At 32.5% G+C, this 13,544-nt stretch overlaps 1 protein-coding gene, 1 long non-coding RNA gene and 1 pseudogene across 2 annotated transcripts; 1 reads left to right on the top strand and 2 right to left on the bottom strand.

Moving 5' to 3' along the window:
- On the top strand, window positions 1-5,708 carry LOC149494799 (uncharacterized). The gene is made up of 2 exons (XR_016321860.1): window positions 1-4,738; window positions 4,906-5,708. It is a non-coding gene; the product is annotated as an uncharacterized LOC149494799 (long non-coding RNA).
- Window positions 5,709-6,194: 486 nt separating this feature from the next.
- On the bottom strand, window positions 6,195-10,272 carry LOC149494798 (uncharacterized; annotated as a pseudogene).
- Window positions 7,791-9,775, bottom strand: LOC119371593 (B-box zinc finger protein 19-like). Its single transcript, XM_089723985.1, has 4 exons — window positions 9,680-9,775; window positions 8,306-8,402; window positions 8,120-8,220; window positions 7,791-8,024 (listed from the first exon to the last, which is right to left on the bottom strand). The coding sequence occupies exons 1-4, from the start codon at window positions 9,773-9,775 to the stop codon at window positions 7,791-7,793; spliced, it is 528 nt and encodes a 175-aa protein (XP_089580111.1).
- Window positions 10,273-13,544: the final 3,272 nt, after the last annotated feature.

The raw sequence follows: 13,544 nt of genomic DNA, 5'->3' as shown, positions 1-13,544 counted from the left end.
TTTAATTATGGATAACAGGAACCGTAAATCAGTTTTGATTTTTTGAAAACCAAGTGAAAACTCGGAAAACCAAATAAAAATCGGATCGAATCGTTAATTTGAACCAAACCGGTTGAACCAAATCGGAATGGCCCAGAACTCTCTAGACCCATCTTCTCCTCTCTTTTTCTCTCCTTCTCTTCTTCTTCTCGCACGCAAGGGGCAGCGCTGCTCCTCCTGCCTCTCCTCGTTTTCGGCCACCGCACGATGAGCACGAGGTGGCGGACGACTCACCTTGCGCCGCTGGTCGAGTCTCCGGCCTCCTCTCACGCGGAAAGGACCTCCGTTGGCGCGAATCGGGCTGAGTTTATTTGACAGCTTCTTCGCCTGCAACTTCCGGCGACCCGCGCCATTTCAGGCGATTCCAGGCCACGAGTCAGATGCGATCGACTTCCCCTCCTCCCCTGCTTCCGTTTCATGGCTTCAATCTGGAGTGAGGTCGCCTAGATCGAAAAAAACCCATGGAAGGGCGGCTAGCAGAAGGTTCAAGGGCTATTTCCGGCCAAACAAGGCACACTTAGCTCAAATCGGATATGTATTTGAGGTCCTTGCACGATTTCGAACACTTTGGTGTGTGTGTTGCTCAATTCTGGCGAATGTTGATTTTCCGGCCACCGTGTACGGCGGCGGCGGCGGCGGTTCGGCGACCGGTCGGCGACACTCCGGCGAGGCACCAAAAGGCAGAATCTTCCTCTCCTTGTGTAGACTGTGGATTTGTTGCCCGATTATCGATCGGTACACTTTAAGACTCAATTCGCAATTTTCGAATAAATTCCGAATTAATGAATTAATGAATTAATTGCGTATTTAAGTGAATTAAATTGAACATTGTTAAATATAATTCATCAATATTAGGTATAAGAGTGATATCGAAATAAGAATTCTAGCTAGGAATTATATAAGTTAATTTTTGGAATTTTAAGAAATATAAATAGGAGGAATTAAAATTTATGGTATTATGGAAATATGCTTGTAGGTTAATATAAAGTAAAATTTAATTGGTATTAATATTATTATTATTCTCATGATAAAATACTTAACGAATAGTATCAGCATTAATGTTATTATTCTTAATGATTATTATTATTATTATTATTAGATGTATCTAAAGGTTATAAATTAGAATAAATAAATAAATAAGGAAACATTATATATATATAAATATATTTAGTTTGATATGTGAGTAGAGCGACTAGTCCAAAACTTAGCCTTGGCCACGGTTCCGGAACCGGCGGTTCTGGTTCCGGAAAAACTGGAACCGGAACCGAACCGAAAAGGTCCGGTTCCGGTTCCGGTTCCGATCCGGTTACAAAACCGACGGTTCCGATCGGTTTTTCGGCGAATCGCATAATTTTAAATTTTAAATTTTGAAGGCCGGTTTAAAAAAAAATTATTTGAACATAAAAAATTAAAAAACACCTAAAAAATTTTAAATTTTGAAGACCGGTTTAAAAAAAAAATTATTTGAACATAAAAAATTAAAAAATACACCTAAAAAATTAAAAAATACTTCAATTAAATTTATTTTTTTAAAGACTTGAATTGTTGAGTGTTGAACATAATTATTTTTTTTTAAAAAAAATTTCAACTGAATTTTTTTTTTTTTAAGTTTGAACATAATTTAAAAAAAAAAAAATGGGCTTGACCTTAATTTTTTTTTTGTTTTAAAAAAAAATTAAGTTGCCTACGTATCCTCTTGGAGTTTAGAGGAATCAAAGCCCACGTAGTTCTTACTTACTTTATACCAATTTCACCCCTTTTACCTTAATCGCTATTTGCACCACCGGTTAATGTTCCCGTTGAGGACCCATCGTATAAATCAAATAAATCTTCATTTTCTTTTGGATTTTCTTGGGCTCTTAGTTCGGCCTTGGTCCAATCATCCACGCATGCTTGTGCTTCTAATGAATCGGGTGTCATACGAGATCGTGTTTCATCAAGTATGTTTACTCCTTGACTAAAAGCTTGTTCAACCGCAACAGTGGAGACCGGAGCTGCTAAAATTTGTTTTGCAAGTAAAGAAAGAATTGGAAAAGTATTTGCGTGACGACTCCACCAATCTAAAATTGGAAAATCAGTATCTGCATAATCATCACCAAACTCAAAAGAAGTTGTTAGATAATTATCAAATTCAGAAATAGAACTGGATTCCCTTGTTCTTTTTTGTCTTTGTAGTAAAACTTGTTGAGCAACACCAACACCACTTACCCTTTGTGTTGCAAATTGTTGAATATTAGATTGAGAAGAAGTAGAAGTAGAAGTAGATGAACTAGAAGCAGAAGTAGATGAACTAGAAGCTTGAACAAATTCATTATATAATTGCATAATATTTTGTTTAACTTCATGCATTACTACATTTATATTAACATTATCTTCTACATCAAGATTTAATACGTCATAATAAATAGTCAAATAATCACATAAAACATCCATTCTACATCTAGGATCAAATACAATAGCAACAAGATAAAGAGGTGGTATATTTTTAAAATAAGATAACTATTTTTTTTTCATTGAAAAAATACAATCTTTTAATAAATCATCATTTTGAAATTCTTGGAGTGCAGTAACAATATTAATACACATAGGTAAAAATAAATTAGATGTGGGATAATAAACCCCACTAAATTTATAGGTAGCATCATTAAAAATTTTTAAAATATCTAAAATTTTTGCACAAATCTCTCAATTTTGTGGATATAAATTAATATCCTCAATATTATTAGTAACAAAAAAGCATAATAATTCTTTATAAGAAAAAGACTCGTTTAGTAATTCATATGTTGAATTCCAACGGGTTGGGACATCCCTTGGAAAACGTTTTGGTCTTTTATTATTTTCTTTACAAAATTTAGCCCAACTTTTCATCACTTGGGGATGTGTCCATAAATATGAAATAGCTTTTTTAATTGGAGAAATAAAAGATTGAAGAATTTTTAAACCATCTTGTACACATAAATTTAAAAGATGGCATGCACATCTTATATGAAAAAATTTACCACCAATATTTGGTTCACAAATTTTTTTAAGTTCAATAATTGATCTAGTATTTGCAGAAGCATTATCAAATGAAATTGAAAAAATTTTTTTTGTCAACTTATATTCATCTAAAATTGAAACAATTACTCTATAAATATTATTTACAGTATGTTTATCATCAAAAACACGAAAACCAATAATTCTTTTTTGAATTTTCCAATCATCATCAATCCAATGACATGTAATACCCATATAAGAATGCATTTGCCAATGATCACTCCAAACATCACAACAAATTGAAACACGAATTTTCAATTGAGAAAATAAAAGCTCTAACTCTTTTTTTCCTTTATTATATAAAGAAATAATAGTTCGTTTTACAGTATTTCTTGGTACTCTTTTAACAGAAGGATTTAAAACTTTTTGACAATAATTATTAAAACCTACTTTTTCACCAAAACTAAAAGATAAATGTTCCACAGAAATCATTTTTGCTAATTCTTCTTTTTGTATTTTTTCAGAATATTTAAATAAAGAAAGGTTAGAAGCGTACCCGGAAATTTGTGTTTGAGACCGATCAACTCCTATTTTTGTTGGATGTTTTGTCTCCAAATGCTTCCAAAATGATCCATAGCCGCCCGCTTGTTTAAATTTATAAGATTTTCCACAATAATTGCAAATTACATCGTACATTTTCTCACCTTTGAATTTTTTTGTGAAATGAATGGAGAATATGTCGGAACTTTGTCTTGCTCTTGTAATAATTTTTGCTCGTTGCTCTTGCTCTTGCTCTTCATCTTCTTGAAATTGCTCATTAAATTCAGATTCTTGAGTTGGAATATCCAAATTTTCATTTGGATAACCCTCAAAATTAAATTGGTCGGGAATCATATCATAGATATCGTTTGTAAGGATAGATGATTCTCCAATTTTTCCCTTGCCTTTACCCGAATTTGAGTTTCCTCCACTTGCCATTATATGATAATAAAATATAATTTGGAAAATTGAATAAAAAAAATTAGAGAGAATAATTACTTAATAAGAGAAATTGTAGAGTAGAGAAGAATAAATGAATAATATAGAGTAGAGTGTAGTATATTGTAGAGAGAGTAAGTAGAGAGAGTTGAGATTTTTTTTGTAATGAATTTGTAAATAAAATGAGGTATTTATAATAAATCCAAAAATTCATTTTTCCAAAAATACCCTTGAAACTAGCCGTTATGTAGCCGTTTATGGCTGTTGGGAGGGGTAATTAAGACATTTCACAACAAATTTAAAAAAAAAAAAACACCAGGTCTGACAGTTACAACGGCTAGAACCGCCGGTTCGAACCGGCGGTTCTAACCGGCCGGAGAACCAGCGGTTCCAGTCCGGTTCCGACCGGTTCTCTAGAACCGCCGGTTCTGGTTCCTTATTTGCTGGAACCGGAATCGAACCGGATTTTTTCGGTTTCGGTTCCGGTTAGTCCCGGTTCCGGTTCTCACCAGTTCCGGTTACGGTTCCGGGCCGGTTCGAACCGAGGGTTCCGGTTCCCGGAACCGTAATATGGCCATGCTTACCAAAACTAATAATTAGGGTAAGATACATTTCTCGAATTAGACCTCTTATGTAGAATTTTCTTATTATTTTATTTTAGATGTTTATAAAGTCCCGAAAGGTGAAGACAAATGCTGGAAGCATGCGGTAATAAAGATAGTCCTTTAAAGGACAATAAAGAACTGTGAGTAGTGTTAGATAATTCGCATCATCCGCTTGCATTCATGCATTCACGACTAATTGTTATCATGCATTATTTTGTTGAATTGCCATATTATGATGCACTATTTGTTGATATTAAAAATTGTTTGATTACTTGTGTTGTGATATTGCTATGCCTTGTTTGTGTAGAATTGGGATGAAGTGGGTCACCATGGGTTTGTGAGACTGTTCTCTTGATATGGATCCTGAACATGATGAACGATGCAATTTGACCGTTAGCCGGGTAAATGGGAGATTGGCGCCCCTGTATGCACCTGATGATATGAACTGTATAGAAACCACATGATGGCCTCTTATTGTTGCGCACCTGATAATCTAGATTTGATCGCAGCCAACAGGGTGGCCTCCTGTTGTGTGCGCTGGATGATCTAGATTGGATGGAGACCACCGGGTTGCCTCATGTTGGTATGGAAAAGAAAAGAGAGAATGAAAAAACAATGAGAGGACTGGTCATGTGAGGATTAGACCAGTCAGCCAAGTATGGGGGATTGGCTCCCTGGTGCACACGTGAGTGCATGGGCTATGTGGGAGGACGGCTCATCAGGGGTTTCGGTGACGCCACTGACTAATTTCCACGTGATGTGATTATATGAAGGTGATAATAAATGTGATTGCTGTTGTATTGCCATTTGTGTGACAAATTGCATGATCATGTAACTAATAGAGTGACCAAATAAAAATATTTTAGCATTTGTGTGATTGTGTGGGGTGAGAGGGTTATCTAACCCTACTCATTGAGTTTGGCGCTCACCCCTGCCTATTATTTTTTTTTCCAGGTAATAGAAACGAAGAAAAGCCCCTATGGAGTTGAAACATTAATTATAGAAGACTGTTCATATAAATGTAAAGGTAGAGTTCCGCAATTGTATTCCAGTTGGGTTGTAAATGAATAATAAAAGTCCATATTAAATATATGAACTGTATTTTGGATACGTATGTGAAATAAGTTATTGGGCCTGAATCCACAATAGAATATGAGTTTTAAATAATTTAGGCTTACTACGGGCTTCGGGGGCTTTAAGCCCACCTAGGTCCTAGTGCTGGTCCGGCCTGCGGAAATGGGTCGTGACAGGAAGTGAATTGTCGATATCCTTGTTTGTCCTATATGTCTTTATTAGATTTGTTTGATGATATATGCAATCTCTCTAGTAAAATCTAACACCAAATTGACAATATTAATTTTATTTATTTATTAGTTTTTTTATTCATTGGATGTTGCGTAGGCTGAAATAATATTATTGATCACATACAACAGGAGTATTCCCCTTTAACTCGCTAAATTAAAATAAATTCTTATGGTGAAGGAGACTCAAACCCAAGACCTTATACTCAACCCAGTGCAATTCTTTTTTTTTTTTTCCTGTAAAAGGAAAAAAATAAAGCAAAATAAAAACACACCAGCAGACTTACGTACACAATTATTTGGGATAAGTGCATGCATTCACAGATTTGTAAATGGAACTGCAAGCGTATAACTTTTCCTCTGAGGTTTCAGTACGGAATTTGAAGCAATTGACGCCACTATAAACACCATCATGGTTGACTGAAACATCTAAATTGCCGTCAGTAAGGGTGTCTTGTTGAGTGTAGGAGAAAGGAACATTGCATGATCCAAGTGTTGCAAGAAGACTAACTGTCGTCTTTGTCATTGGCGGCACACTAACTGGGATTGTTTTTGTCAATTGGAGTGATCCATCTATCGTAGTTCCCCACTCGTATTCCTTTTCCCATTTTTCGTTCACTTCAATGGAAGAATCCATAATCTTTGGAATCCCAAGTGAGACTTTCATACTAATAGAAGTTGAGGTTGAGGTACTAGTAGTCCATTCGTACTTCCAGGCTTCTGTGTATGACATTTTCACCTCTATTTGTTGGGTTTGTTGTGTATGTTAGAGACACAGGAACGAGCCAATGTCAGGATTGATTCATCATAAACTGTGGTGTTGTCCAGCAGGCACTCCATGTTGTAAATTTGCCTCACTTTGACAAGCTCTTCTAGCACCAGGTGACTCTCTGTCAATACACTACAAAAAAATAGCAAAATTGTGACTGACAAATCGGTTGCAAATTATGAGAAATCGATCACTAATTCCATTTAGCGACCGATTTGCGACGGACATTAATCGGTCGCAAAAGTGCTCGTCGCAAATTATTTTGCGACTAAATTACTAAGCGGTCGCAAATTAGCGACTGACTAATCGGTCGCAAAATCGGTCGCTAATCAGGGACCGACAAATTGGTCGCAAATCAGTTGCAAAAAGTGTCGGTCGCAATTATCAAACTCGGTCGCAAATCAGTCGCAAAAGGTGTCGGTCGCAATTATCAAACTCGGTCGCAAATTCTCGGTTATACTTTGGTTGCAGTTCGGTTGCTAGTCGTTCGCAAAATATAATTACAGGCAAAAAAAAAAAATTAATAATATTAAAAATCACATTTTTTCCACTGTCAAAAATCGACATATATATATATATCACAACCACAAGCATCACCATCAAGATCAACACAGTAACAATGTAAGAATGGAATTGTAAATGTAATGTACTATTCAAAATATGAAAAAAATCACTGAAAGCTAAAACTGTCCGAAATTAAATCTACGAGGTCGGTCCTCTATACGATCCAGTGTCGTAGTGTCGACAGAAGTATCTGCTGGATGTGTCGTAGTGTCGGCAGGAGTGACCAAGGTATCGACTGTTAATATTATTAAGTTATAATAAGTATTGCATTTAATATAAATAAAATTAAAATTGAAAAACTTGATTAATTACTCGTGATATTCTCAAAACATTTTATATTTATGAACAAAAGAACGATCCTTTAGGACAGAGTGAGTATATATATTTACTCATGTGTTTCGAGAATTACGACAATATTTAGATAAAGTACTTTAACAATGATAATACCAAAAAAACCTTTACAATAAGTGTGAATCGAAGTTTTCATTGAGTGTATTTTGCAAAATCATTGATTCAAAATAAAAAAATTGAGAATATAAATAGAAACTAGTTTAATCATTACAAATAGCTAACCTGATCGTTTGGAGCTTGTTCATGAAATCGAAGGGGCTTCATATTCAAATCAATCATTTTATTGTCTATCTTTGCATTTCCAGGATTTTGTTGATTCTCTCCCTTTGTCATCTGATTCATATTAGATTGTTGGTGCTGATTTTGTTCTTTCTTGATCTCGTCACTTCCATCTACTGCTTGCAAATTTGGGTCTACAGCTACTGTACTATCACCTGGAAACTAATCAAAATCAAAATTATTATTAAACATTACTGTTCGTTTAAACTTTAAAAAAAAAATTGATAAAGGGCGAAAGACAAACCTCAACTCTGTCTGAGCAGAAGAAATCTTCTATGCGTTCTTTTACCTCCAACATGAACGCTCACATCACATTGCAAACAAAGCGAACTTCCATCTACTTCATAGTAAAAGAAAGCTGCAATTTTCCAAGAAAATATAATGTAATTTTTTTCATCCAAATTCTAACTTAATTAAGTTGGTTAATTACAATTATTAATTACCAGGTGCATTTTCACATATGTCACAGCAAGGAACATCACTGGGATTTGCCAAACCTACTCGCACGTGCCGACTAGCAAGCTTATTACATATATGTACCTGCCATTGGTCTTGTATAGATTAAAGCTTTCACTGTATATATGTATATATATTTTAGGGAAAAAAAAAAGAAGTTACAAATTGATTGATAAAAAAAAAAAAAAAAGCTTGCCAACTTGATTAATATACAAGTCAGAACCTCAAATATAGTTAAAGTGTAACTAATTAAAAATTGAAGGTGTTTATCATACAATTTTGATCAATATCTGGTTTTCATTAGGTTTAACTAATTTGCAATAACTTAGTGGTAGTGTAATTATCTCAAAAAACTATAAGATTCTATGAATTCAAACTCCAATCAGAGTGAAATTAATTTAATACTTAATAATACTTAAGTATTAACTTAATAATACTCAATAATATTTAATTTTAATTAATCCTTAATTAACAGTCGACTACATATTACTTAATAATATTAACCCTTATTAGAAACTAAAACATCCTAATTATTATCAAATTCATGCATATAACTTATTTTGAACACTAACAAAATTTAATTGAATACTTTACTTATAAAATTGCATTTAGGAATAAAATTACATTGATTAAACATTGATTAAATTACATATATAATTTTGCCTAAAATATAAAAAATTCCAAAATTATCATTACAATATCACATTTTCTTTTTTTCCTTTTATCATTCATTTTAATAACCCACACAATGCAAAATAACAACTAAATCACAACTAAAACAACTAAATAACAACTTATTTTTTGTCATGCAACTACAAGAACAACAAAAAAAATAGAAGTTCCCAAAAAAAAAAAAAAAGAAAACGAAAAAAAAAATAGAAACGTACCTGAACTGACAACTGCGAACGACAAGGAGACAACACTCTCCGGCGACCGGCGCTGCAATGGAGCGGAGAAGGAGGCGGCAAACGGTTGGGAACGGTGCTGCACACGGCTGGGACGGCGCTGCGAACAGAGGAGGAGAAGAAAGAAGAAGAAAGAAGAAGGAGGGTGCTGGCGTATTAAAGCCTTAAATTTTGCGACCGACCAATCGGTCGCAAATTATATAAAAAATCGATCGCAATTATAAATTCTGCGACGTTGTTTTAATGTAGAGCAAAATTGTGATCGATTTACGACCACCAATGTCGGTCACAAATAATCAGTCGCAAATCGGTCGCTAATCCTTCGCAGAAATTTGGTGCTGAAATTGCAGCACGCAATTTTGTGACGGACAACTGTATGGTCGCAAAATCGGTCGCAAATGCGTCTTAAACATGTCATAAAATGGAAAACAAACTGGCGAGAATTATTAGCGCTACAATTAGCGACGGATTAAGCATCGGTCGCAAATCCGTCGCAAATTCTGTTGCAGTTTGGTCGCAAATCGGTCGGAAGATATTCACTATCACAATCATCGCAATTGGTCGCAAAATCATCGCAAAATTGCGATCAACACAAATCGGTCTCAAATATCGATCGCAAAAACGCTTTTTTTTTAGTGATAGTCGTGGCCCAAGAAGCTGCAGCGAGACAATTCTCCGTGCCACCATAATCAGTTCTACGCAAAAATCTGTCATTGCCCTTGCTACGGAGGGCAATAGCATTGCCCTCAAGTTTGATTGGCCAAAACGATACTGCTGGATCGGAGTCGGAAGTATTAGTTGTAATTGGGTATATCCAATTTGGGGTAGCCCTCTAGAATTTTCCATTGGAATCGTGCTTCACAAGGATGCTTCCATCCGGATTGGTGAAGATTTGCTCCCCAACTCTGTTATCGCCAATATCAGTAGCTCCAAATTCCATGTGATCGTCAACACCTCCACGATAAAATAGGTATTTCCCCATTATCGCCCTTGATTGCCACATGTTTGGGCAGTATCACCAAAGATTCCCAATCAGTTACAGAAAGGTGAAGGAGTATGAATTAGTATGATTTAAATGAGATGATAGTCAATATTTAGATTTTTTGACAAATTAGGAATCATCGTTATTCAGATTTGATGGAAATAGAAGTAATAATGCATCAAAGCAGACTTACTATACTTTGAGATTTCATGAATATGTAAAAATTGTGGTTCGTATGGATCTCACTATGCTTATATGAGAATAAACTCTAAGCCAAAATGATCAAGAGTTTATAAGTGATCATTGTTAAGATAGAAAAGATTGGTTAATAGTTCATAGACGTATTTATAAGTCATGGAAGATTTATGGATTTATGTGAGATATCTATGATAAAAAAAAAATAATAATAAAAAATAAAGTGTTTTTTTATTATGGATTAAGCTAATCGACCAAGATTTTTTTATTACTAATAAAAAATAAAGTGTTTTTTTATATTTATTTGTGTCATTGAATAGAAAATTAAATTTTTTTATGTTTAAAATTTATTATGAATGATTGTTTATTTATTTGAAATATTAATGTATTACTTATTTGTGTAATCTATTCTAAGCGTGAGGATGTTCTATTTTTTTTAAAAATTATTATATCCCATATATTCTCATATCTCGTATCCCGTATACGTGCAACCTAGCTCTTAGTATATGAGACTAATCTATACACCAAGCTAATCAACCAAGATTTTTCTTAGTACCAATAAAAATAAAGTGTTTTTTTTAATTTGTTTTTATGTCATTGAAATAAGAAACTAAATAGTTTTATGTTTATAATTTATTATATATGATTGTTTATTTATTTGAAATGTTAATATACTACTTATTTAGTGTAGTGTGTTCTAAGCGTGTGAATGTCCTATTTTTTTAAAAATTATCGTATCTCGTATGTTTCCGTATTTTTGTCCCATGTCTATGCAACCTAGCTCCTGATATATGAGACTACTCCATATACCAAGCTAATCAGCCAAGGTTTTTTTATTACAAATAAAAAATGAATTGCTTTTTTTTTTAAAAAAATTTTTGTGCCGTTGAAATAAGAAATTAAGTATTTTTATTTTATTTTATGTTTATGATTTATTATAAATGATTATTTATTTATTTGAAATATTAATGTATTACTTATGTAATGTAGGGTGTCCTAAGCGTATGGATGTCCTACTTTTTTAAAAATTAGATATCCTACTTTTTTAAAAATTATCGTATCTCGTACGTTTTGGTATCTCGTGTCTTGTGTCCGTGCAACCTAGCTCTTGGTATATGAGACTACTCCATACACCAAGCTAATCAACCAAAATTTTTTTTATTACCAATAAAAAATGAATTTTTTTAATTTATTTTTATGCCATTAAAATAAGAAATTAAGTATTTTTTATTTTATGTTTATGATTTATTATAAATTATGATTTATTTATTTGAAATATTAATGTATTACTTATTTAATGTAATGTGTCCTATGCGTGTAGTTAATCAACCGAGGTTTTTTTATTACCAATAAAAATGAAATATTTTTTAATTTATTTTTGTGTTATTGAAATAAGAAATTAATTTTTTAATATTTTATGTTTATAATTTATTATAAATGATTGTTTATTTATTTGAAATATTAATATATTACTTATTTAGTGTAGTGTGTCATAAGCGTGTGGATGTCCTACTTTTTTAAAAATTGTCATATCCATGCATTCCAGTATTTGTTGTCCCGTGTCCGTGCAAACTAGCTCCTGGTTTATGAGACTACTCAATACACCAAGCTGATCAACTGAGGTTTTTTTTATTACCAATGAAAATGAAGTATTCTTTTTTAATTTATTTTTGTGTCATAAGTTTTTTTTATTTTATGTTTATGATTTATTATAAATGATTGTTTACTTATTTAAAATATTAATATATTACTTATTTAGTGTAGTGTGTTTTAAGCGTGTGGATGTTTTACCTTTTTTAAAAATTGTTGTATCCCGTATATTCCCGTATTTCGTGTCCCGTGTCCATGCAATCTAACTCCTGGTATATGAGACTACTCTATACACCAAGCTAATCAACCAAAGTTTTTCTTATTACCAATAAAAAATGATATATATATATATTTTAAAATTTACTTTAGTATCTTTGAAATAAGAAATTAAGTATATATTACTGTTAGTCTAATTGAGAGAGAGAACGTTAAAATATAATTGAGTGGAAAATGTTAAAATATAAAAAATGAAAAAGATACCAAAAAATGAAAAGCTATGAGTATATATTATTGTTGGTCCCTACTGTAGAAAACGTAAAGATCTAGTTTGATTGATTTTGTAGAAAACATTTGTGATAATTAATTATTGGTCAAAAAATTTAATTGTTGGTCCCTATTATTTCTATTTTTGGTTTTTTAATATTTGATAATTAATCAAACTTGTTGGTCCCTACTGGTCCTCCTCACACTTGGCAATTTTAAAGGCTTATACTTGGCTTCCATATAATGCAAATTGCTCTGCTTTTATATATTATTATATAGATTATATAGATATAAAAAATAGTTTTTAATGTTTAGGTAACTTCTTAAATTTAGTTTATTAATGGAACTTTATTTTTACTATAAAAATATAAGGTCAAGTCAATAAAATAAATTTTTCAATAAAAAATAAAAATTTCAAATATAAACTGAAGTAGAACAAATATTAATGACAAAAAATTTCTCAATTAAAAAGTCCAGGTTCAATTTGCATGCCAATAAATGTAGTCTATAGTAGAATAGCACTGAAATATATTTAGTTGATCTATTTTTCTAAATTGAAACTACATCTATTTTTTACCATTCTCTCAGATTTTGTATCTAATATACTTGTAGTTTCATCTATCAGTAATATCTTTGGACTCTTCATTATGGCATGAGCTATGGTTACTCTTGCTTCTGTCCCCGATAATTGTACTCCTTGCTCTCTTACCACAGTTTCGTACCCCTATATTTTGGATTGGCATAGCAATACCAACAATGTTTAAGAAAAAAAAAAAAGAAAAAAAAAACCTTAATAATTATTTTTCAAAGGAAACATTTGGCTGGCTAGCCAAGTGAAATTATCCGCTTCTTCTTTCTTTACTACTACGCGATCAACATTAATTAGCAAAAAACAAAAGAAGCACAAAAACCACGGTAAGAAAGATATGTTTAATCAACACTAAATATAATATTGAAAATTATTCAAGAGAGGGGAGACCTTTAACTTCAGATGAAAGAGTTTCGATAAAAGATGAGAGATTAGAGAATAGAGATCCCTATTTATATATTTATTTAACATATAAATAGTTA

The sequence above is a fragment of the Jatropha curcas genome, chromosome 7 (assembly GCF_041381405.1).
Source record: "Jatropha curcas cultivar XTBG-Jc1 chromosome 7, XTBG_Jcur_1.0, whole genome shotgun sequence".
In the NCBI taxonomy this organism is placed as follows: Eukaryota; Viridiplantae; Streptophyta; class Magnoliopsida; order Malpighiales; family Euphorbiaceae; genus Jatropha; species Jatropha curcas.
Note: the sequence above shows the minus strand (reverse complement) of the source record. Positions and strands in the feature narration are given on the sequence as shown.